General features: G+C 44.6%; 1 protein-coding gene across 2 annotated transcripts in view; it reads right to left on the bottom strand.

The window, feature by feature from the left end:
- Nucleotides 1-2140: 2140 nt before the first annotated feature.
- Nucleotides 2141-23180, bottom strand: part of xrcc1 (X-ray repair complementing defective repair in Chinese hamster cells 1) — a 49005-nt gene continuing 27965 nt past the window's right edge. For both annotated transcript variants that reach the window (XM_083633506.1, XM_083633505.1), the window contains exons 13-17: nt 10763-10808; nt 9131-9267; nt 3898-3988; nt 3594-3669; nt 2141-3175 (exon numbers count right to left, since the gene is read on the bottom strand). In XM_083633506.1, the coding sequence (XP_083489632.1) occupies nt 3068-3175; nt 3594-3669; nt 3898-3988; nt 9131-9267; nt 10763-10808 (458 nt within the window). In that variant the 3' untranslated portion in view covers nt 2141-3067. The remainder of the gene's footprint in view (nt 3176-3593; nt 3670-3897; nt 3989-9130; nt 9268-10762; nt 10809-23180) is intronic.

Here is a 23180-nt window from a genome sequence, read left to right on the forward strand (position 1 = left end):
TTAAATGATCACACATTGACTTAAACACAGTTCTTCTCAGTAATACCATGAGTAGTACCATGTCTCAGAGTTGCACACTGATAGTTTCAGTCTTGTGCCTGTCTTTTACAGCAGCTGCCACACAGACCAATTCATTAGACATGGATGCAATCAAGAAGCATATAAATTAACAGAAAGTGTGAGAAACAATCTACTATTTGAAAGGATTGAGGAGTTGTATGTTGAAACAAACCACATCTCTGACTTGAGGATGCAGTAAGTCATACTGTGCATGAGTGAGAATTAAAACTACAAAGCCAAATAATATTAAGCTAAGAGGGAAGCTATTGTCTCTCCTATCTCAAGGACAGATAAGCATTTGAGTGAAATATGACATGTCATGGTGGCCCCAATGTTAATTGATGGAGATCAACATGACTTGAGATCCAAATGGCTTAAACCTGTCGCACTTTCCCTTATATGAAAAGATAATCAGAGCCTGATCAAAGGTGGCAGGACGCAGCGACTGTGTGAATTTACCTCGCACAAATAGTGAAATGGTAAAAGGACTGTATTTATATTTATACATTTTATGTAGTCTATCAACTACCCAAGGTGATTTAACATGAATACCTCACATTCACCCACCGACAGCATCTGCAGCCACGCAAGGCGCAAACTGCTTGTCGGGAGCAGTTAGGGCTTCAGTGTCTTGCTCAAGGAGGCTTCAACACAGCGCAGAGGAGCGAGCCTCGAACCGGGAACCTTCCGATTCCCAGGCAACAGCTTTACCTCCTGAGCTGCCCCTAGTGAAGCAGTCCAATCCCTGGTAAATTAAAAAAATGCATCCCTGCCAAGAATTCAAATGTTTTGATCTCTCCTGCAACCCCTCCCCCCTGTAATCAGCCCTGCTTCCCCCCCTTTCTAATCCCCTTGACTGGAGAGGAGGAGAGCGAGGAGCTCTGGGCGAGAAACGGAGAGAAGTAAATGAGAGAGGGGGGGCAGGGGGGTCAAACAGGGGGAGAAGTAAATGAGGAGGAGGGGAGGACAAACAGGGGGAGAAGTAAATGAGAGAGGGGGGGGTCAAACAGGGGGAGAAGTAAATGAGAGGAGGGGAGGACAAACAGGGGGAGAAGTAAATGAGAGAGGGGGGGGGTCAAACAGGCGGAGAAGTAAATGAGAGGAGGGGAGGACAAACAGGGGGAGAAGTAAATGAGAGGAGCGGAGGACAAACAGGGGGAGAAGTAAATGAGGAGGAGGGGAGGACAAACAGGGGGAGAAGTAAATGAGAGGAGGGGAGGACAAACAGGGGGAGAAGTAAATGAGAGGAGGGGAGGACAAACAGGGGGAGAAGTAAATGAGGAGGGGAGGACAAACAGGGGGAGAAGTAAATGAGGAGGGGAGGACAAACAGGGGGAGAAGTAAATGAGGAGGAGGGGAGGACAAACAGGGGGAGAAGTAAATGAGAGGAGGGGAGGACAAACGGGGAGAAGTAAATGAGAGGAGGGGAGGACAAACGGGGAGAAGTAAATGAGAGGAGGGGAGGACAAACAGGGGGAGAAGTAAATGAGAGGAGGGGAGGACAAACAGGGGGAGAAGTAAATGAGGAGGAGGGGAGGACAAACAGGGGGAGAAGTAAATGAGAGGAGGGGAGGACAAACGGGGAGAAGTAAATGAGTGAGGGTTACTGCATTCCCAGATCGACTGGTTTAGTGAAATGTAATGTGGAGCTAAACCGTCCATCTGGCAGCGTCAGGTTAAGGACAAACAGGGGGAGAAGCAAATGAGAGAGGGGAGGACAAACAGGGGGAGAAGCAAATGAGAGAGGGGAGGACAAACAGGGGGAGAAGTAAATGAGAGGAGGGGAGGACAAACAGGGGGAGAAGTAAAAGAGAGGAGGGGAGGGGAGGACAATCAGGGGGAGAAGTAAATGAGAGGAGGGGAGGACAAACAGGGGGAGAAGTAGAAAGGAGAGCTCCAGATGAGAGATGGTAGGCAAGGGATGAGTGAAAGGGGCTCTCAGGGCTGCAGACACAGGAGAGATGAGAGCAGCTGAGGACAAAGACGGTATGATGAATAAAAACCAGAGAAATACAATTCATTAAAAATCATTTTTTATTTAAACAAAAATAATTAAGTACTATCAGAAAACAGGGTGAGACATAGACTTAAACAAACCAGCTTTAGACAAGCAAGCAGCCAAAGCTGACAATATAAGCCCGGAATCGCCTGATATCTGTGTGCCTCAAGTAGACATTTTGGAAATCGTGACAGAAAACACCAACGTTGGTTTTTACGTCCTCATAGCTATTGAGAGAGACAATCTATTTCTTGTAAAATTCACCCCACAAACATGGATAAGATCAAAAATACAAACTTACATGTATCAAACTTTAACAACACACAGAACTCCAACATTTTATTTTATTTAAAAAAAACGAATCCGATGACTGAAGCATCGATTCCATTTTCTAGATTTTTGTAGATTTCCTGCTTTTTGGCGGCAGTAGCCTTAAGGAAAAACCTGGCACCTTTCACCTGTCGTCAAGAATCTTATCAATGCCGCTGGCGCCTGGCGGTCAGGACAGGATGACAGGATGTTCATTTCCAGATAGACCCTGAGCCTGAGGTAGCAGAGGTGAGCAGCACCTGACTGCAGCACAGAAACCAAGAGATTTAACAAGTCCTGAATCAAACAGTGTGTGGCCCAAGTGAAGACAGAGGCTGTTATTTTCTGGCCAAGCTGCAACGCCAAACTAACAATGTTCAACTAAAACGCTAATTATGTATAAACCTAATCGTAACATTGGCCTCACTGGATAATCGTAAGCTTTCATTTGAGACAACAAACTTTTTTTTGCAGCTTGGCCAAAAGGTGAAAATCTCTGTGATTAAAAAAAAGTTCATGAAGAGTAAGCAGTCTACACTCAATGTAAGCTATTTATGAACTAGACCTGAGATATTGCTTCATGTGGAGGGATGAGCGAAGTGATAAACCAGGAAAAAACAAAACAAAAGGTGTCTATGGCTTTCCCCAATGCTTCTTTATACAGATGTAAAAGTGTGTGTGTGTGTGTACTTGTATTGTTCAAGGGACAACAGAGTAGGGTTGATAGGGCAGCATCTTTTGTCGGTCATTGATTGCATAAATCCAAGTGGGTTTGACAAAACTTAGGTTACCATTCTCCATCAGAGCCTGTGATATGAGGGAGAGACAGAGAGAAACAGAGAGAGAGAGAGAGAGACGTAGAGAGGAAGAGGTCATGTGTCATGAACAAGTGTTCATGTTGCATTACAAATGAACAGGTAGAAAGTGGTATGAGACATTTTGAATGAATGAGAGCTTTCCAGATCAACCTGAAAATAGAACAGACTACCCAGCCAAATAGGTTAAAATATCCCAGAGTGGCACAGTAGATTGCAAATGAGACAAGGTGCAATGCTGTAAATTCAGATGCTACGCCTCTAACAGGGACGTCACAAAGATGAAAGCTGTAATGCTCTCTGCTTCAAGCTACTGTATAACATCATGTAATGCTCCGTGCTTCAAGCTACTGTATAACATCATGAAGCTACAACAGCTGCCAAAGAATTGTGGATGTTCCTCAACTCACGTCTTCAAAGGAGTCGTGCCACCCTTCACTGGTCACAACAAACTGCACCTTCTCGTTCATGTAGTCCTCGACCGATCTGGAGAAGAGACAACAACAAAAACGTGTTTCTGTCAACGATTTCATGGCAGAGTCAGAAAAAGAACAATCACTTCTACTGTCAGGTGATCATTGAGTATGGGAATTTGTCTTGGTGACAATGACACAAAAGCAAAATTCAAACTTTTTTCATTCTATCAATTTCCATGAGAAATTAAAACTGTAGTCAGTTACTGCAACAAATGCAAAGCCACAAAGTCCTCCTTACCCGTTGAATGCAATGATGTACCGCAACAGCAGCCGTCTCTCATTGTTAGGGAATTTGCCGTAGAGGAAAAATCGCTTTCCGGTCAGGAAGTCTGGAAGTAATAGGAAGAGAAAGGAAGCAGAAAAATGGGAATAGTGACACTATTACTGCTCTGATGAAAGGGGCAAAGCAATAAAGAAAACTGAGAAAACAACATAACTTGACATCTTGGTGTTTTATGTTTGGCCTGAAAGCAAGCAATCGATTCAGCTGCTTGGTATGAAGTTGAAGTGTCAAAAGAGCAAGTGAGGCAGCCAGGCATGCAACCTGATTTAAAATACTGTAGATATACTTCCTATCAACTTGGGGACAAACTTTGCTTTTCAAAAATTTCAAAATACTATTTGGTTTTCTCTGCTATTTTTCAATTTCTAAGGAAGGGGAAAAATTCACACAATACTTTTGTTAGCACAAAATAGATATTAATACTTTGGATATGTTTATTCAGCACTCAGCTTCATGCCCATCAAGTTGTCATGAAGAAAGTATGAGTCAGAATCAGAATCAGAAAGACTTTAATGATCTCCGGGGGGAAATTGGGACAAGTTGCAGTTGCTCGCACTCAGGCATGAAATATCCACGTAACACAACATAGCATAACCCAGTATCACACAGTATCTCCCTACACGTAAAAAAAAAAGTCAATAAAATAAAATACAATAAAATAAAATAGAATAGAATAGAATAAAATAAAAAAGGTGCTTACTGGAATTAAATTAAATCAAATTGCACATTACGTGTGACGTAACTAAGGCACAGCTAACCTATCGGCTGACTCACTCTCAGGGAAACTGAGTGTCTCCGAGGTGCTCTTCTTAGTGAGGCGTTAAAGAGTCCAATGGCCACAGGCAGGAATGATTTCCTGTGCCTCTCTGTGGTGCATCTGGGTGGGATCAGCCTCTCACTGAACGTGCTCCTGTGTTTGACCAGCACGCCGTGGAGTGGGTGAGAGTCATTGTTCATGATGGAGCGTAGCCTGGTCAGCGTTCTCTTCTCCGACACCGCTGTCAGAGAGCACAGCTCCAGCCCCACAGTGTCCCTGGCCTTACGGATCAGTTTGTTGAGTCTGTTGGCATCCGCTGCCTTCAGCCTGCTGCCCCAGCACACGATAGCATACAGGAAGGCACTGGCCACCACCGAATCATCGAACATCCTCAGCATGGTCCGGCAGACGTTGAAGGACCTCAGCCGTCTCAGGAAGTAGAGACAGCTGTGCCCCTTCTTGTAGAGTGCTTCAGTGTTCTTAGCCCAGTCTAGTTTATTGTCAATGTACACTCCAATGTACTTGTAGTCCTCCACACTGACCCCGTGGACTGAAACAGGGGTCACCGGTGCCTTGACCCTCCTCAGGTCCACCACCAGCTCCTTTGTCTTTGTCACGTTGAGCTGCAGGTGATTTTGCTCACACCATGTGACAAAGTTAGCCACCACAGCCCGATACTCTTCTTCATCGCCATCTCTGATACATCCAACTATCGCAGAGTCGTCAGAGAACTTCTGAAGGTGGCAAGACTCTGTATGGTAGGTGAAGTCCGTGGTGTAGATGGTGAAGAAGAAGGGAGAGAAGACCGTCCCCTGTGGAGCTCCCATATTGCTGACCACTCTGTCTGACACACAGTTTTCAAGCGCACATACTGTGGTCTGCCACACAGGTAGTCCACAATCCAGGACACCAGGGGGGCATCCACCCGCATCACTGTCAGCTTCTCACCCAGTAGAGCCGGCCTGATGGTGTTGAAAGCACTGGAGAAGTCGAAGAACGTGACTCTCACAGTGCTAGCTGGGTTGTCAAGGTGGGCGTAGGCGCGGTTGGTCAGGTAGATGACCGCGTCCTCCACACCAAGTCGGGGCTGGTAGGCGAACTGGAGGGGGTCGAGGAATGGTTTGACGATGGGCCGGAGTTTCTCCAGGGTCTTCATGATGTGGGACGTCAAAGCTACCGGCCTGTAGTCGTTGGAGCCACTGGGTCGTGGCTTTTTAGGCACAGGGACGATGCAGGACAACTTCCCCATCACGGGGACCTTTTGGAGACTCAGGCTTTTATTGAAGATCAGCTTCAGCAGTTACAGTGAAGGAGTTTTTTTCAATGAACTTATCATTTACGGTAATTGTTTTAGTGTTATTGTCACAAATATTTGCATGTACAGTATGTATTTTCCCTCAAGCTAAACCGAGTTACCTATTCTTCTTTGGGGGTTGCGTTATTGCGAAGAAAACATGCTTAAACATTTTCAAAAGCTAGGTGCCCCTGAATTTTTGATGGGCAGTGCAGAAGAAACTGAGGATAAAAGGACAGAGGTGTGGAGAAAAGAGCCTGGAAGACAGACAGTTTAGACAGGACAGGTGTGGAGAAAAGAGACAGGAAGACAGACAGTTTAGACAGGACAGGTGTGGAGAAAAGAGACAGGAAGACAGACAGTTTAGACAGGACAGGACAGGTGTGGAGAAAAGACAGGAAGACAGACAGTTTAGACAGGACAGGACAGGTGTGGAGAAAAGAGACAGGAAGACAGAAATAGACAGGAAGACAGACAGTTTAGACAGGACAGGTCTGGAGAAAAGAGACAGGAAGATAGACAGGTTAGACAGGACAGGACAGGACAGGTGTGGAGAAAAGAGACAGGAAGACACACAGGTTAGACAGGACAGGACAGGTGTGGAGAAAACAGACAGGAAGACAGACAGGTTAGACAGAACAGGACATGTGTAGAGAAAAGAGACAGGAAGACAGACAGGTGAGACAGGACAGGACAGGCGTGGAGAAAAGAGACAGGAAGACACACAGGTTAGACAGGACAGGACAGGTGTGGAGAAAACAGACAGGAAGACAGACAGGTTAGACAGAACAGGACAGGTGTGGAGAAAAGAGACAGGAAGACAGACAGGTTAGACAGGACAGGACAGGCATGGAGAAAAGAGACAGGAAGACAGACAGGTTAGACAGGACAGGACAGGCATGGAGAAAAGAGACAGGAAGACAGACAGGTTAGACAGGACAGGACAGGCATGGAGAAAAGAGACAGGAAGACAGACAGGTTAGACAGAACAGGACAGGTGTGGAGAAAAGAGACAGGAAGACAGACAGGTTAGACAGAACAGGACAGGTGTGGAGAAAAGAGACAGGAAGACAGACAGGTTAGACAGAACAGGACAGGCATGGAGAAAAGAGACAGGAAGACAGACAGTTTAGACAGGACAGGAGTGGAGAAAAGAGACAGGAAGACTGACAGGTTAGACAGAACAGGACAGGCATGGAGAAAAGAGACAGGAAGACAGACAGTTTAGACAGGACAGGAGTGGAGAAAAGAGACAGGAAGACTGACAGGTTAGACAGAACAGGACAGGCATGGAGAAAAGAGACAGGAAGACAGACTTGTTAGACAGGACAGGACAGGCATGGAGAAAAGAGACAGGAAGACAGACAGTTTAGACAGAACAGGACAGGTGTTGTGAAAAGAGACAGGAAGACAGACAGATTAGACAGGACAGGAGTGGAGAAAAGAGACAGGAAGACAGACAGGTTAGACAGAACAGGAAAGGTGTGGAGAAAAGAGACAGGAAGACAGACAGGTTAGACAGGACAGGTGTGGAGAAAAGTGACAGGAAGACAGACAGTTTAGACAGAACAGGACAGGTGTGGAGAAAAGAGACAGGAAGACAGTCTAGACAGAACAGGACAGGTGTGGAGAAAAGAGACAGGAAGACAGACAGTTTAGACAGAACAGGACAGGTGTGGAGAAAAGAGACAGGAAGACAGACAGTTTAGACAGAACAGGACAGGTGTGGAGAAAAGAGATAGGAACACAGGTTAGCCAGGACAGGTGTGGAGTAAAGAGACAGGAAGACAGACAGGTTAGACAGGACAGGTGTGGAGAAAATAGATAGGAACTAGGGCTGCACGATATTGGAAAAAACTGGCATTGCAATATTTTTTTATTCTGCGATATATATTGCGATATGAAAAAATACAGGAATTTTCACCAAAAGACTTGAATAGGTCTATCAAGCCTTGCCCGTTTAAGAAGGTGGTCTAGTGTGGGTAACCTGCATGGTTGACGTAGTAGGAGAGTGTGTTTTTAGCCACATTTGCAGGATGCTAAGTGAGTAAAGGTACTATAGTTAGTAGGAAAGAGCTTAGAACGTCACAGAGAGGGCGTGCATTACTGTAGGCTATGAGTTAATTTGCCTTACTTGACATTGCACATTCTGCGATGTGACTATTGCACATGTGCACATTGCGATGACGATGCTGAAACGATATATTGTGCAGCCCTAATAGGAACACAGGTTAGCCAGGACAGGTGTGGAGAAAAGAGATAGGAACACAGGTTAGCCAGGACAGGTGTGGAGAAAAGAGATAGGAACACAGGTTAGCCAGGACAGGTGTGGAGAAAAGAGACAGGAAGACAGGCGGGTTAGACAGGACAGGTGTGGAGTAAAGAGACAGGAAGACAGGCGGGTTAGACAGGACAGGTGTGGAGAAAAGAGACAGGAAGACAGGCGGGTTAGACAGGACAGGTGTGGAGAAAAGAGACAGGAAGACAGGCGGGTTAGACAGGACAGGTGTGGAGAAAAGAGACAGGAAGACAGACGGGTTAGACAGGACAGGTGTGGAGAAAAGAGACAGGAAGACAGACGGGTTAGACAGGACAGGTGTGGAGAAAAGAGACAGGAAGACAGACGGGTTAGACAGGACAGGTGTGGAGTAAAGAGACAGGAAGACAGACGGGTTAGACAGGACAGGTGTGGAGTAAAGAGACAGGAAGACAGACGGGTTAGACAGGACAGGTGTGGAGTAAAGAGACAGGAAGACAGACGGGTTAGACAGGACAGGTGTGGAGAAAAGAGACAGGAAGACAGGCGGGTTAGACAGGACAGGTGTGGAGTAAAGAGACAGGAAGACAGGCGGGTTAGACAGGACAGGTGTGGAGAAAAGAGACAGGAAGACAGACGGGTTAGACAGGACAGGTGTGGAGAAAAGAGACAGGAAGACAGGCGGGTTAGACAGGACAGGTGTGGAGTAAAGAGACAGGAAGACAGGCGGGTTAGACAGGACAGGTGTGGAGAAAAGAGACAGGAAGACAGACAGGTTAGACAGGACAGGTGTGGAGAAAAGAGACAGGAAGACAGACAGGTTAGACAGGACAGGTGTGGAGTAAAGAGACAGGAAGACAGACGGGTTAGACAGGTGTACCTGGCAGCTCGGGGATGGGATGCTCCTCCTCAGCCTCGGCGTCTGTGTTCTCGTCCGTCGAGCCGCCGTACGGATCCTCCTCTTTCACCACTTTCTTTCCCGTCTGTGCCTTTTTCTGTCTGCTCTCACTCTCCACCCTTTAGAGGGACAAAGAAAATGACTATTGTAAGGTTTCATCACATCTTGAATGATGTACTGTATGTGGTTCCATGCCTGTCTATCAACAAAGAAATCTCTCTGCTCTTTACACTTTTCCTAGCACTTCTATTGTACATGATCATTCAATGGCCTGAGCAATATTGCCAAGGCACCATGACCCATCATCTCCTTACTAGATTCCAGATTCATTTGAATAGCCATAGTAAGTAATCAGATGACAAATGAGGAATTTGACTTCCTGCAAGTATGCAGCGCAGCGGTCACATCAGTAGTAGAGGATGGAGTAATATAGAAAACAATCTCAAATTATAAAGTGTAAAATAAAAAGTAATTTAAAGTGACATACTTGAGGAGGGGGGGGGCAGTGTATAGGGTAGTGTCTGTGGATTCATTGTAGTTTTGGTGATGGAGGAACATTAAGTTTATTTTATTACTCTGGATAAGACAGTCAAACTCAATGCATGAAATGTAAAATGTAACCTAAAACAGTATACACTAATAATGAATGAAAAACAACGGACTATTTCTTTCAAATGTGACTACTGTGATTGACTTTCCTCCCAGCATTAATCTAGTCAATCACATTTTTCAGAAAGCACATATTTAATTTGGCCGCAGAACTGAAGGACGCAAGTATTGACCACCTCCTGATTGGTGTCCTTGGTGAGCAGAAGCTCCACATACATTCTAATGAGCAGTTGGTGCCAATGGCGCAAAGCATTTACTTTGAACACAATCGATGTGAATCTGACTGATGGCCTTCACTGCATGGCATCCACTCTCTCCCCGTCTTTCTACATAACACACCATTTACGCAGCATTTCCATAAAAATGTGAATAGGCTGGTGTGTGTATGTGCCTTATTTGCACCAAAAACCATGGATAAATCTTCATTCAGAGGAGCCATCAACACCACACAACAAATAACTCCACAGGCTGAGGCCACAGCTAGGTGGATGTTAAAGGAGTTGTTGACCAAAAAGAGAAAATTCTGTCATTGCAAACAAACGTCACATGTGTTTCAAATGGCATGAGGGTGTGTAGATAATGACAGAACTGATCGTTTAAGCATGTAGCTTGATATTATAACAAAATTGAGACTTTCTACAAAATTGCCATTTAGATACATGTTTTTTCTAAATTTCATAATTTACTGAAGGCCAGTTTTCTATATAATGTTGTACTTTGTGTACCGGTGGTGGAAGAACAATATGCATATACACATTCATTGAGGATTCCCCAAAACCTGACAGTTGCTGCCAATGAATTTCAATGACAGCCCTATCTCTGTCTATTGGTAGCCTAGGCCCTATTGCACATCCAACACACAATCAGAGAGAAACAATAGCAATTCCAGTATTGGAGCAGTAAGAAAGAGCTGTGGAGTCAACAACTGTAAAGGACAAAGGAACACAACCTCCTCCAGATCAATATCAGAGACAACGGTGCAATTTATTTATTTATTCCTCTTACCTCTTCAGCTCATCCTCTGTGTCCATGGCAGACTCACCATCATCTCCTGTTAAATCAAGTGTTTATTTGTGAGTACAGTACAATTAAACCATGCTACTGTCCAATGACTTACTGTTCCTACATCTGAGTTCACCATCGCTGCACTCCGAGCCTAATAAGTGTGATTTTCAAATCAGAGCACCGTTACAACTTCCCTGTTCTCTGTGACCGGTCAAGCAATTAGCTTCCGATTTAAAATGTTAGGTCAAATTGGGGATATAACTGAATCTAGTTGCTAGTTTTGTTATGTTTGCTACAAGATATTATGGCTATTCCTTTTGTTTAGACCGGGCAGAAAACAGAACAATACAGACAGAAGAGAGTCATGGTCTAATGTGCGTCATGACTCATGCCATTTTAATGAAACACATTAGTAGGTGAAATATCATAACCTTTTTGGTGGCCGAAAATTAAAATGCTGTCTCCCTGCAAATTATCACCCATCCTCGCTGCTCTTAAATGGCAGGTACGCATTTGGTCGGTCAGCGTTCGCCATCTCGCCTCACTAATGCACCCCCGGCACTTTACTCATGCCCTCGCATTAACATAGAAATGAGAATCATGCATAAGTCCCGTCAAGGTGATTGTGTTGTTGCTCTCGTTCTTCCGTTCCCCTCATGTGTTCCTGTCCTTTTCACAGCACTGTCAATTCATCCATCTCAAAGTCTACTTCATGAGTGTGATCCCTCTCTGCTCTCATGCTGTCCCCTTGCCCCTCTCAATTCATGCCATCCTCTTCAGCTGGAGGGCGACAGTCTCTCCCTCTCAACTTAGTTGAGTCTGTAGCAGTGAATCACTTTCCATGGCCTGCAGCCAATTACAATTCTGCTCACGGGTCTTTGCACGGCAGATACATGCACAGCAAATCCCCAGCCAGCTGGTTTATTTGTATTTAAAAAATGGATAGTTCCGGTTCTTGATTGTGATTGGCTGAGAGCTTTTGTAAAATACCACACAAATAACCACACACCTCTGACCGCAGTATTACTCCGCCAAACTGTTTTATAAGCCACAATATTGATCACTGTATCAACGCACGTCATCATTTGTGCCAAAGAACTTACGGTAAATTGATAAGAACCGAAGCCAATAGCTTGTTCCACTCATTATTCCAGCATAATGACTGCAGCGCTGTCTGTTATCTCTTTGTTAAAATCTTTGTCTGCGTTCAGAGCAGAGATACCGGAAACAGAAGCCACCATGACAGTTGCCCGCATCTCTGAATGCCATGAAAAACGTTAGTTAGAGCCACAATATTGACATTATTGATCATGAGCTGCTACTGATGAAACTAGCAGCATATACATTCAGAGGAAGCTCTGAATTTACAATTAAACAACTAAATTGTTGAGAAATTATTTGGTAAATAGGTTACAATGTGTAATGTTCAATGGCACACTGTCTGAGATGAGGAACCTCCATGCTGGAGTGCCCCAAGGAAGTTGCCTTGGTCCTTTATTGTATTCTATTTTTGTTAATGATTTACCTCTGATTCTGAATAATGCAGCAATGGAGATCTTTGCAGACGACACTACCATGTACGTAGCGGCGAAGAATCCTGAGTCTGTTAACTCATTGAGTGCCAATGACGTCTAAAGACGTCAATTCAAATAGTAACGTAGAGTGCCAATGACGTCTAAAGACGCGTTTTTTTGACGGTGGGACGTGGATCAAAGCCGGGACTGCTGAGAATGGTTTGGCTTTTCGGTGTCGCGCTGGGAGCCGGCGCACAAAAACGGCGGAGCGCTCCGAAAATAGACGCTGGTGCGTGTTAGGCTGTGTGTTAGTGTGGGGATGAGTTTCTCCCAGCTCCGGCATGCAGGCTGTGTGTTAGTGTGGGGGTGAGTTTCTCCCAGCTCCAGCATGCAGGCTGTGTGTTAGTGTGGGGATGAGTTCCAGCATGCAGAGATTCGTCGCCTGACGCAGGTAGCAGAGATTCGAGCAGAGCCACCAGAGACACTCCCACGGAGGAGGAGTTTGCAGTTGAGGGGGGTGGGGCACGCAGGGCACCACACAACTACACCACGTCACTACATCAGAAAATATTAGCATGCGGGTCGGTGATGTGCTTGAAATGCTTCATTTCACAAAAGGCTCATTATCTCAGGTTCTAGTTTGAAACATCTGTTTCTGGTGAAACCAACCTCTGTAATACTGCTGATAACTAAAGAACGGAAAATGATATCAATAAACTTTTTTTTGCTGATGATACAAGAGAGTCTCATCGTTCTTTGGGCGTGTTCGGTGTTTACATAGTAATATCACACAATATTCTGTGGGTCTTGAGAAATCACTGAAAACGCTCTGAAAGGGCTGGCACTGGGAGCATCCGTTTTCCAGAAATGGCTGGCACTCAATGAGTTAATAGGATGCTGCAAGATGAGTTAATGATTGTGTCGAACTGGGTAAGCGAAAATAAGTTAAAGTTAAATGTTGGGAAAACCAAGAGTATAATGATTACCTCCAAATACACATTAAGAACAAATCCGAAACTAAATCTTATTCTGGATAGTGATGATATCGAACAGGTCAGAGATGCTAAATTATTGGGGGTGGTAATTGATGAAACGCTTTCTTGGTCGAAACACATTAACAGCATGGTGTCTAAAATGAGCAGCACTACTTCAATGATCAGAAGGTGTGCTAATCTGATGTTGACTCGTAGTACAGCTAAACTGGTAATACAATCTTTAGTCTTATCCCGCCTAGAATACTGCCCAACAGTATGGTCTAGCGCCTCTAAACAAGACCTGACCAAACTCCAGCTGGCCCAGAACAGGGCGGCACGCCTCACTCTCCGCTGCTCTATGAGGAGCAGTGTGGAGGGGATGCATGCCGCACTGTCATGGATGAAAGTGGAACAAAGAATAGCATGCAGCTTGGTAACCTTTCTGTTTAACATCTGGAACTCTGGGAAACCACAGGGCTTACACTCACAACTGTACCCCACTTAAGAGTAGACATGGCTATACAACAAGGCAGGCAGTAGATTCTCAATTCACTCTACCTCTACCAAAAACTGATGCTCTGAAAAGGACAGTAATGTATAGAGCAGTTGCTTATTGGAATAATTTACCTAGTAATATAACGGTGGCAAGTAACAAATCTTTGTTAAAAAAAAAGTTAAAACATGCAGTGATGAATAATGAGATATCTTTAGGTCATTAATTATTGTATACATATTTTGAATTGTATTGTATTGTACTGCATTGTGCTATGTTATATTATATAACACTACATTATACTAATTCATACACTTTCTGAAATGTATGATATGTAATAGAGTGAGCTGATTCACTCTCTTTTTGTCTTTGTTTGTTATAATTATCAACTTGTCGACAATGTTATTGTATTATGTTTTTATGTTATGTGTTTGGACCCCAGGAAGAGTAGTCTCACCTTGGTGTAGAGTAGACTAATGGGGATCCACAATAAACAATATCAACAACTAGCTAACAGATATCAAAGCTGGTGGGCTTTATGGAAATAGCATGAGTTGTTGAATCTGTCTGCGCCAGCAGGGTGCGCTGGCGAGCGAGAAGATTTACACCTGCATGCGTCATCATCCAAATCTATGACCATATATGGGACTTAATTGATGCAAGCAGGACGCGCGCACCAGGTATATACCTGGGCTCCAGGTGCACGCACCTTTTGAAATGCAATCCTTTGTTCCACCTCCCCTTTCCCCAAATCTTAGGTTGTAAAATAATAGGCAATAAAAGAAAAATAATGAAAAATGCCAAGAATGGTCTAAACGTCTTTCCTGCACTTACAAGCTGGTGCCGGAAATTTGGGAAAAGACTATGGGAATGAAACAGACGATTCAAGATTGAAGCTGCAAGGAAAGACAAAGGAACCACCATGACGGACATTGCCAGATTGAAACGAATAAGAGGGGTGGTAAGAGCAGCTACAACCAGACTTTTACATAGAATTGATGGGGAACTATCGAAGCCAGAGCCAGACCTTGATGTTTATGCTAGAAGAATATATGGAACTGTTGATAAACAAGGAACAAAGTCTAGTTGATCAAGACCGAGATATTGAAGCAGAGACCCAATAGGATGAATTGGATGATGAAATAAATACTGCTCTAGAATATATGGATGGCATATGCTCACGGAAAACAAGGATCAAACAGGCATCGCGCACAGAGGGAAATTCAAGCCATGCAGGACGGCAGAACGAACAAAAAAATCATAGTCATACAGTCAAACTTCCTAAACTTGTCATACAAAAGTTTTCTGGAGAAATAAGTGAATGGCAAGGATTCTGGAGTCAATATGAGACGGCCATACACAGGAATGACAGTTTAACCAAATCAGACAAGTTTAATTACTTGAAGTCATTCCTAAGTGGAACAGCCGCCAGTACTGTGGCAGGCTTTGCTTTGTGTGATGATGATTATGATTCTGCAATTCAAATGTTAACAGGTCGATTTGGCCGCAAAGATTTGGTGATAAATGCGCACATGAATAAATTATTCAATTTGACTCCAGTAAGGAGAGCTAATGATGTAGTGGCCTTGCGTAAATTGTATGATGACTGTGAAGTGCAGGTGCGCAGCCTGGATGTGCTGGAAGTTGTATCCGATGCATATGTGAGCCTCCTGTGTCCTATATTGCTCAAAATGATTCCGGAAGAAACTGCTCTTGCATTCACCCGAAAGGAAGCTGACCAAGAGCTCAAAGCAAAGGAATAGATGGATTTTCTGAAATTGGATGTGGAAAGTAGAGAGAGAACAGCTAATCTCACTCAAAGAAAAGGAGTCCAAATGAAGAAAATAATGACTGTCTGTTCTGTGGAAGAAATGATCATAAGTCTCGAGAATGCACAGAGTTTACTGTGGACATCAGGAGAGAAAAACTAACGGTTTGGAAGATGTTTTTCATGTCTTGGCCACAGACATCTTGCACGTAATTGCAGAGCGCACGGCATTGTGTGTGATTTATGCGGCAAAAGACATTATAAAACAGTCTGTGTGCACCAAACACAACGTGTTCCAAATGATAAAAAATAATGAATCAGACCCCACAGATACTGTAGTCTCAGTTTCTCCATGTAATGCTGAAGGCAACACTGTATTGTTACAAACTGCTACTGTTTGGATAGATGCACCTAGACAACGACAACTGACCAGGTGCTTGTTTGATGGTGGGAGTCAGCGCAGTTTTATTCGAGAAATGTATATATTTCTGCTACATTGAATCTACCAGTAGTGGGGACAGATACAATATGACTGCACATATTTGGCTCTATAACCTCTAAAAGAGTAAATGCAAGAAAGGTTAAAGTGCGCCTGAGAAATCTGAAAACAAATGAAGCAGTAGATGTAGAATTACTTGAAATTCCGACAGTGTGCTCTTCAAATATGCAAATAGCAAATTAAAAAATTATAAGATCACTCGAAAATAAAGGCCTGCAAGTCGCTGACGTTCCAGTAAGAGGCATGGAAACAGAGGGTCTTGGAATTTTGATCGGAGGAGATCAATATTGGAACATAGTCTCAGGACGCACGGAGAGACTCGACAGTGGACTTGTGGCTGTGGAGAGCAAATTTGGATGGTTGATTCAAGGTGCAGTGTCTATACCTGTGTCACCACTGAAGCTCTGAATGTTGGAGTCTTCCACCTGAGTGTTGGAGAGGAACAGACACTGGCCGATCAACTGCGCAGTTTCTGGGAAACGGAGTCCTTGGGGGTTCATTTGGAAAGTGGGCGGAGCCCAGACGCAGACGCGCTGCTGAAGTTCCAACAATCGGTAAAGTGCAACAATGGCAGATATGAAGTTTGTTTGCCTTGGAAGGAGGACAATCTAAAATTGACTGAAGAATAATGACCAGCTGTATGAAAACTATAACCAAGTGTTTCAAGAATACATCACAGAGGGCATTATTGAAGAAGTAATTAACTGTGAAACAGGAAATCCAGTATATTATATGCCCCATCATCCAGTGATTAACACATTGAGTGCCACAGCGCTTCAGTAAAATTGTCTGCAGCCTGTGCCAGATTAACTTCCATTCAGTTGAAAACAGCTATAGAATTTTTTCTATTATGGCTATATTGACGGGGCTGGACTTTAATGAAACATTGAACACTCCTGCTTCTTCCAAAGAAGAAATTTTGTTTCTAGACAGTTCCATTATGAAATGACAGCCTCTGTAAGAAGTGCACTTTCAAGGGTTTTCTGTCGTTTTTTTTTACTTTCCAAGATATAGTCACTTTTATGAATACCTTTTGCACTCTAATTTCGAGCACATTCACTGACTCTGGCTGGTGTTTTCTGATGTGGTGGCGTGGTGTGGTTTCTGTGCAGCCTGCGTGCCCCCCCCCCCCCCCCCCCTCTCCCCCTCTCCCCCCCTCTCCACCTCTGAGCTGCGGGCTCCTCCCACACGCACAGAGTTTGTTTTCTCGACTCCGTTTTTGCCCCGGACGGATCCCAGCGCGCATCAAGGAAATGATGCGCGCTGGCAAACGCGACTGAACGAAAAGGCTTGGCCATTCGGCTTCGGATGCTGGCTTTCTGGCAGGAAATCGTGTGGAGATAGATAGAAGCATAAGAGCTCAGTTGTGAGCGCGGATGCAGCCGAGCCCACTCTCCGCTGCAGACAGAGCAATATATACGGCTCTGGCTGAAGCATGCATCGGTTTCCTCTTTGATCACGTCTTTCCCTGCTTTCTCCTGCACAAAGTAAAGGATCTGAGGTGGGTGGCGCAGCTTCCGTGACGATGTTTAAGGTGGCGCCGTGTGATCCCTTGAAGGGATTCATGCTCACTGGCTGGGTACGACCTTAAACAGCAGAATTATGGAATAATATGAATTATGATTTTAGGACGTCCACAGACGTCCTTGGCACTCCTCGTTACTTTTTTTTAGGACGTGCACAGACGTCCTTGGCACTCAATGTGTTAAGGAGAACAGAGCAACTACTAAAATGCGGATTGTTTTTGACACCTCCTCACATGAGGACAGCAGTTCTCTGAATGAATGTTTATTAACAGGACCAAATTTAAATCCCGATCTGCTGAGCATTCTGATAAAAAATTCCGACAACATAGAGTTGCAATGATGGCAGATATCAGTAAGGTGTTCTTACAAATATATCTAAATAAAAAGGACAGATATGTGTTGAGATTCCTGTGGCTTAAAGAGAAGCCAGTGACTCCAGGAGATCTGAAGGTGAAGGTCATGAGAATGACCCGTGTACCATTTGGTGCATCTGCCAGTCCCTTTCTGTTGGCTGCAACAATCAGACATCACCTCAAGCAATATGAACACATATATCCAGAAGAAGTCAAAACATTGGACGAGTGTTTGTATGTGAACACTCTTGGGAACTTGGGAATGGTGTTCGTAAGGTCACAGTAACCTTGACCTTTGACCAGCAAAATCTAATCAGATTATCCTTGAGTCTAAGTCGATGTTTGAGGCAAATTTGATTAAATTCGGTCAAGGCGTTCCTCAGATATCGCGTTAATGAACATCGGACGGACGGACGGCAACCCGGATCCATAATGCCTCCGGCCTGGCTATCGCCGGCGGAGGCATGAAAATTGTTCTCTGTGACCCCCATAGGTCTTGCAGTATGGCGAGACGTTCAGTGGAGGGGATAGAAGTAATGTATACAGTAGGGATGTTCATCAATAATCGACCAACGATAATTGATCGTTGAGGAATGAAATCGATCATGTGGAATTTTTATTGATTATTGTTTTTGTTTTTTTGCGGACTAGGTTTAGGTTCATCCTCGCCCCAGTCCCACTCCATTGCACAGCCGACTAACGTGAGGTGGAGCTTCATATAGTCTCTAGTTTTCTGGCTGGGCGGGGGCCTTTGTGCCAACAAAACTGTTTTAAACATGGGGAATTCACAACGGCATGCGCTGCGGACACAAACAAACGCACCCAGCAGTCTGCGGACCTCAGCGAGGTGGTTATAACTGTGACACTTCGTACACTTCTCTCCTAATTTCCAACAAAGTGTGACTAACGGTACATGTGTTTAAGTGAATTCAAGTCATTTTATTTGTTTATAACGTTATGAACTATGAAGTAGCAGCAGTCAGCATGGACTGAGCTAGCCTTTAGCTGCTAACGCCCACCTGAATCAATTCACACACATCTCGTGGCAAATAATAATATCCACGCGTCGGACTCTGAGAGCAGCTGAATGGAACTCGACCATCAGGACAGATGAGGTTTTTGTCGCAAGTTTATAAGCCTGGAAGCCACGGCCGGTGAGCTGCCTGAAACTTTCAAAATGTGAGTACAGTAGCCTAGCTAGCTAGTGTAAGGCTGTGTGACTGTGGCTACATCCATAGACTGTGGTTGTCAACGTTACCGCAGGCGCGCTCATGACGTTATAAGGATGCGCCGAGCTCAGGCCTGTTGACTCTTGTGCTGTCAGCTAAGCTGGAAGACGCCGAGTGCCTTACATCATGTAACCTGAGATGTAACATGTTTGTTTACCTGGCCACAGCGCTAGTGTCTGATATTCTTACTACACAGCGGCATCGCCATTATAGCTGGCCGAGAACGCGCAACGGTATTACCAGACCAGAGTTACAAAAAATATATATATATATTATTATTATTACGCTATCGATAATCGATAATTGATCGTTTATTTTCCCGAATTTAGATTATGGAAATTGATTAAAAATGAACATCCCTAGTATACAGGAATTTGATTGAAAGTAGCAGCAGAGATAGTGATAGGGAGAGGAGGCGTAATGGGACCGCCAGGCCGTGAGGGGGAGGTAGAGCTATGATTTACATAGACTGGAGGGCCTTGCTGGTAGGGATGTCGAAAATCATAATTTTTCTTGACCGACAACCGACCCTCATTAGCCGACAACTGTCGGTTAACCGAGAAGATTAAAATGCGCTATTTGACTGTCTGTGCCCCATTAAACCATTCCCACAACAAATGCTTGATTTTTTTCATGATAAAGCGTTTATTTTTTACATCTACAAGCAGAAAAAAACACATTAACAAAACGAGAAGACAAGTTAATCCTCCATCTAAACAAAAACATTCCTCAGATAGGCTATGATAGGAGCTGCACGCATTGCAGAAGGGGGAAATACGGAGGGAAAAAACCCATACTCACGCTCACAATTCTTAAATGAATTATCTTACTGCATGTGTCGGAAATAGTCTAATAAAACCAGCAGAAACTAATTTTAAAAGCTCAGAACGAAACGTGTCGCTAATTGAACGAATTTCCACTTTGTTTAGAAGAGCATTCTCACTCTTGCTGTAATCGTTGTGGGATTATTACACCTGAGAGACAGACAGACCCGGAGAGAACTCAATTTACGGTAAAAGTGTGGATTCCTCAGTGAATCGATGTGGAAGACGCAGCTTGTTTTGAAACACGTCATTGAAAGTAACCTCATGGTTTCATGACAGCGGCTGGAACACAGAAGGAGCATGACTGACTGGCTCGCTGTAGTCTGCACAGGGCAGGGCGTCTTCTCCCGTCTGGTCAAAGCAGAGGGGGGGCGGGGGTGTGGCGCATGTGTAGAGCTGAGTTTATCACAGAGCACATGCATCTCGCACGCGGGGGGAGAGGCGGACAGTGAGAGAGACAGTCAGTGCTGACAATGCACACTGCTTTTGCATTTGGAAAAGCCTTTCTCTAAATGAATGTTGTTCAGGCAGTGGCAGGAGCTTTTCATTCCTATATAATGCTGCTACAGTAACTACTTAGGCTACGTTAACATTGTTGCTTACCGCAAAGGGAAAAAAAAAACACCATATTGGCAACACGTTGCATGCCAATTTAATATGCAAATTAACCGTTTGACCGACATGCTTAACCGACCAATGACGTTGTCAGCGGTTAAACGGTTAACGGTTAACCGTCGACATCCCTACTTGCTGGATCTGGCCGGAAGTGACCACTGACCAGTAGGGGAGAGATACCCAAGAGTCATGCGCGAGGGGTCTTTGTGATGTGATAAAAGTTTCTCAGTGAGTTATAGTTGATTGCCTCACTGAATTATCTGCTAATACCCAATTTTAGCAGCAGAATTTGATGTGCTGGCGTGGCAAGGCTGTGCGTAATGACATATCCAAAAGGAATTTTACTCTGCACTGCTCTGCGCAGCACTGAGATTATGGTGCGTTCAAGCGCAGCGGGGTATTTAGTGCGTAAGAGGTGCTTTTAAAAGCTCTTAGCGCAAAGTAATTGTGCGCTGCTGATGATAGGATAATGCCATCTATCCCCACATTTTTGCGCTGAAAAGCCTGGTTTGGCATGTGGCACGCCTATGTCCAGTACAATTATAACAGGCATGCGCTTGTGCCAACCCATTCTCACTCCGAGCGCGTAGCATATTGACGCTTTGTCCCGTCCCTTGTGCGTCGCTTGTTACTAACATGGTACCCTTGAGCGACCCATGAAACGACTTGGGCTTTCCGACTAAACTCAATGTAAACCCATGGAAGTCATCTTTGACGCTTATGGCAACTGCTCCCCCATTAGCCTAACTGCTCCCCCATTAGTCAACTGCTCCCCCATTAGGGTCTGGGGAGAGGAGCTAACCTCTCCCAGACCCTAACCCTAAACCTAACCTCTCCCACCCCACCCCCCACGCCTAAACCTAACCTCCCCCAGACCCTAACCCTAACCTCTCCCACCCCCCATGCCTAAACCTAACCTCCCCCAGACCCTAACCCTAAACCTAACCTCTCCCACCCCCCACGCCTAAACCTAACCTCCCCCCAGACCCTAATGGGGGAGCAGTTAGGCTAATGGGGGAGCAGTTGCCATGAGCGTCAAAGATGACTTCCATGGGTTTACATTGAGTTTAGTCGGAAAGCCCAAGTCGTTTCATGGGTCGCTCAAGGGTACCATGTTAGTAACAAGCGACGCACAAGGGATGGGACAAAGCGTCAATATGCTACGCGCTCGGAGTGAGAACGTGTTGCTTGTGCATGCCCGCAATTTGCATTGCACGTGTCGTTAAACCAGCGCAAACGCTAAATTACCGCTTTTGCGACGATAGGGCCCATAAGGTCATCATCGTACAACAGACCAATACAGCTGATCTAAAAGTGCTTTCTCTGTTATCCCGACAACATTTTCTGCAGTAGAGCTGCAAAGATTAGTCGATCTACAGAAAATGTATCACCAACTATTGTTTATAGTCGTTTTTAGACTAAACTAGCAACAGAGCTAGCTGCGCACGCTCCTTTCTAGCCTGTACTGTGCCTCGTCCTCTTCCTCCTTCCCCTCCTCTTCGCTTATTTCTACCGTCCCTCATTATTCCACGGCAGCACATAGACAGCAGCACAGTTCTCTGTGTGTCTGTTCCCTATTTGTTGAACTCGTCTGGTCTGGTGGAGTGGAAGTACCGCCAACATTTGCAGCCGTGACAGTTGCGCGCACTTCTGGAAAAAGATTTCAAGTTTTAGAGTCATAATATCGCCCCTCGTTGGTTTCCCGTCCAGGTCGCAGACGCTCGCCCGGCCTCACATCGGCACGCCTCACCCGCAGTGGCCTCGCCAGCTCAACTGGTCTTTGCAGTTGAGCAATTGTGCGAACCTTGTATTGTCCAAACCTCTCTGATTATAGGTGTGCGATATTAAGATAAATATTAAAATTATCTTGTTCCAGCTCCTTAAATGTGAATATTTTCTGGTTTCTTTCATCTTCTAAGACTGATTATCTTTGGCTGTTGGTCAGGACAAAAGAAGACGAGGATGTCATCTTGGGCTTTTCCAATATTTTCCAATGTTTCGTGACATTTTAAAGACCAGACTAATCGATTAGTTGAGAAAATTATCAACAAATTAATGAATAATGAAAATATCATTCGTTGGGAGCCCTATTCTGCAGTACACATAACACCTTCTAATTAGCCTATTTCACATCTCACCCAAATCAGCCATGTTGTGTCTAAGGGGCCCTTTACACGAGGACAGTTTCTGGAAGAAACGACACAATAGCGTTTCCTTCACACCTTCTCCCTGTTTACATGAGCGCTGTTGAATTTTTAAAACGCCGTAATGTAAATGTCAGGTCGCTAGGTGGCAGTGTGATCACCTTATTCTTTGCCCATACAAGGACGCTTCTGCATGACGTAATTTCGTAATCGTCTTTCCTGTTTTAAACACGGAAGTAGAGTACGCCTTCCGCAGTCATTTAGACTTGCCAAAAAGCTTTTTTCAAGCTAAAAAAAACCCAAACTCTTTTAAAGTTTTAATATTTGTCGGGTGAGAATGTAACATATATGTGACCAGTTTATCAGAATAACGCCTATTGGAAATCTTTAACGAGCAGCGAGGACCGGGAGCGCTGAGTGTGACATCTGTCAACCCCTACTGTAGGCTACTGGCAGTGAGAAAACACTGTCGACGTGCT

This window comes from Poromitra crassiceps (genome assembly GCF_964638095.1).
Source record: "Poromitra crassiceps genome assembly, chromosome: 1".
Lineage (NCBI taxonomy): Eukaryota > Metazoa > Chordata > Actinopteri > Beryciformes > Melamphaidae > Poromitra > Poromitra crassiceps.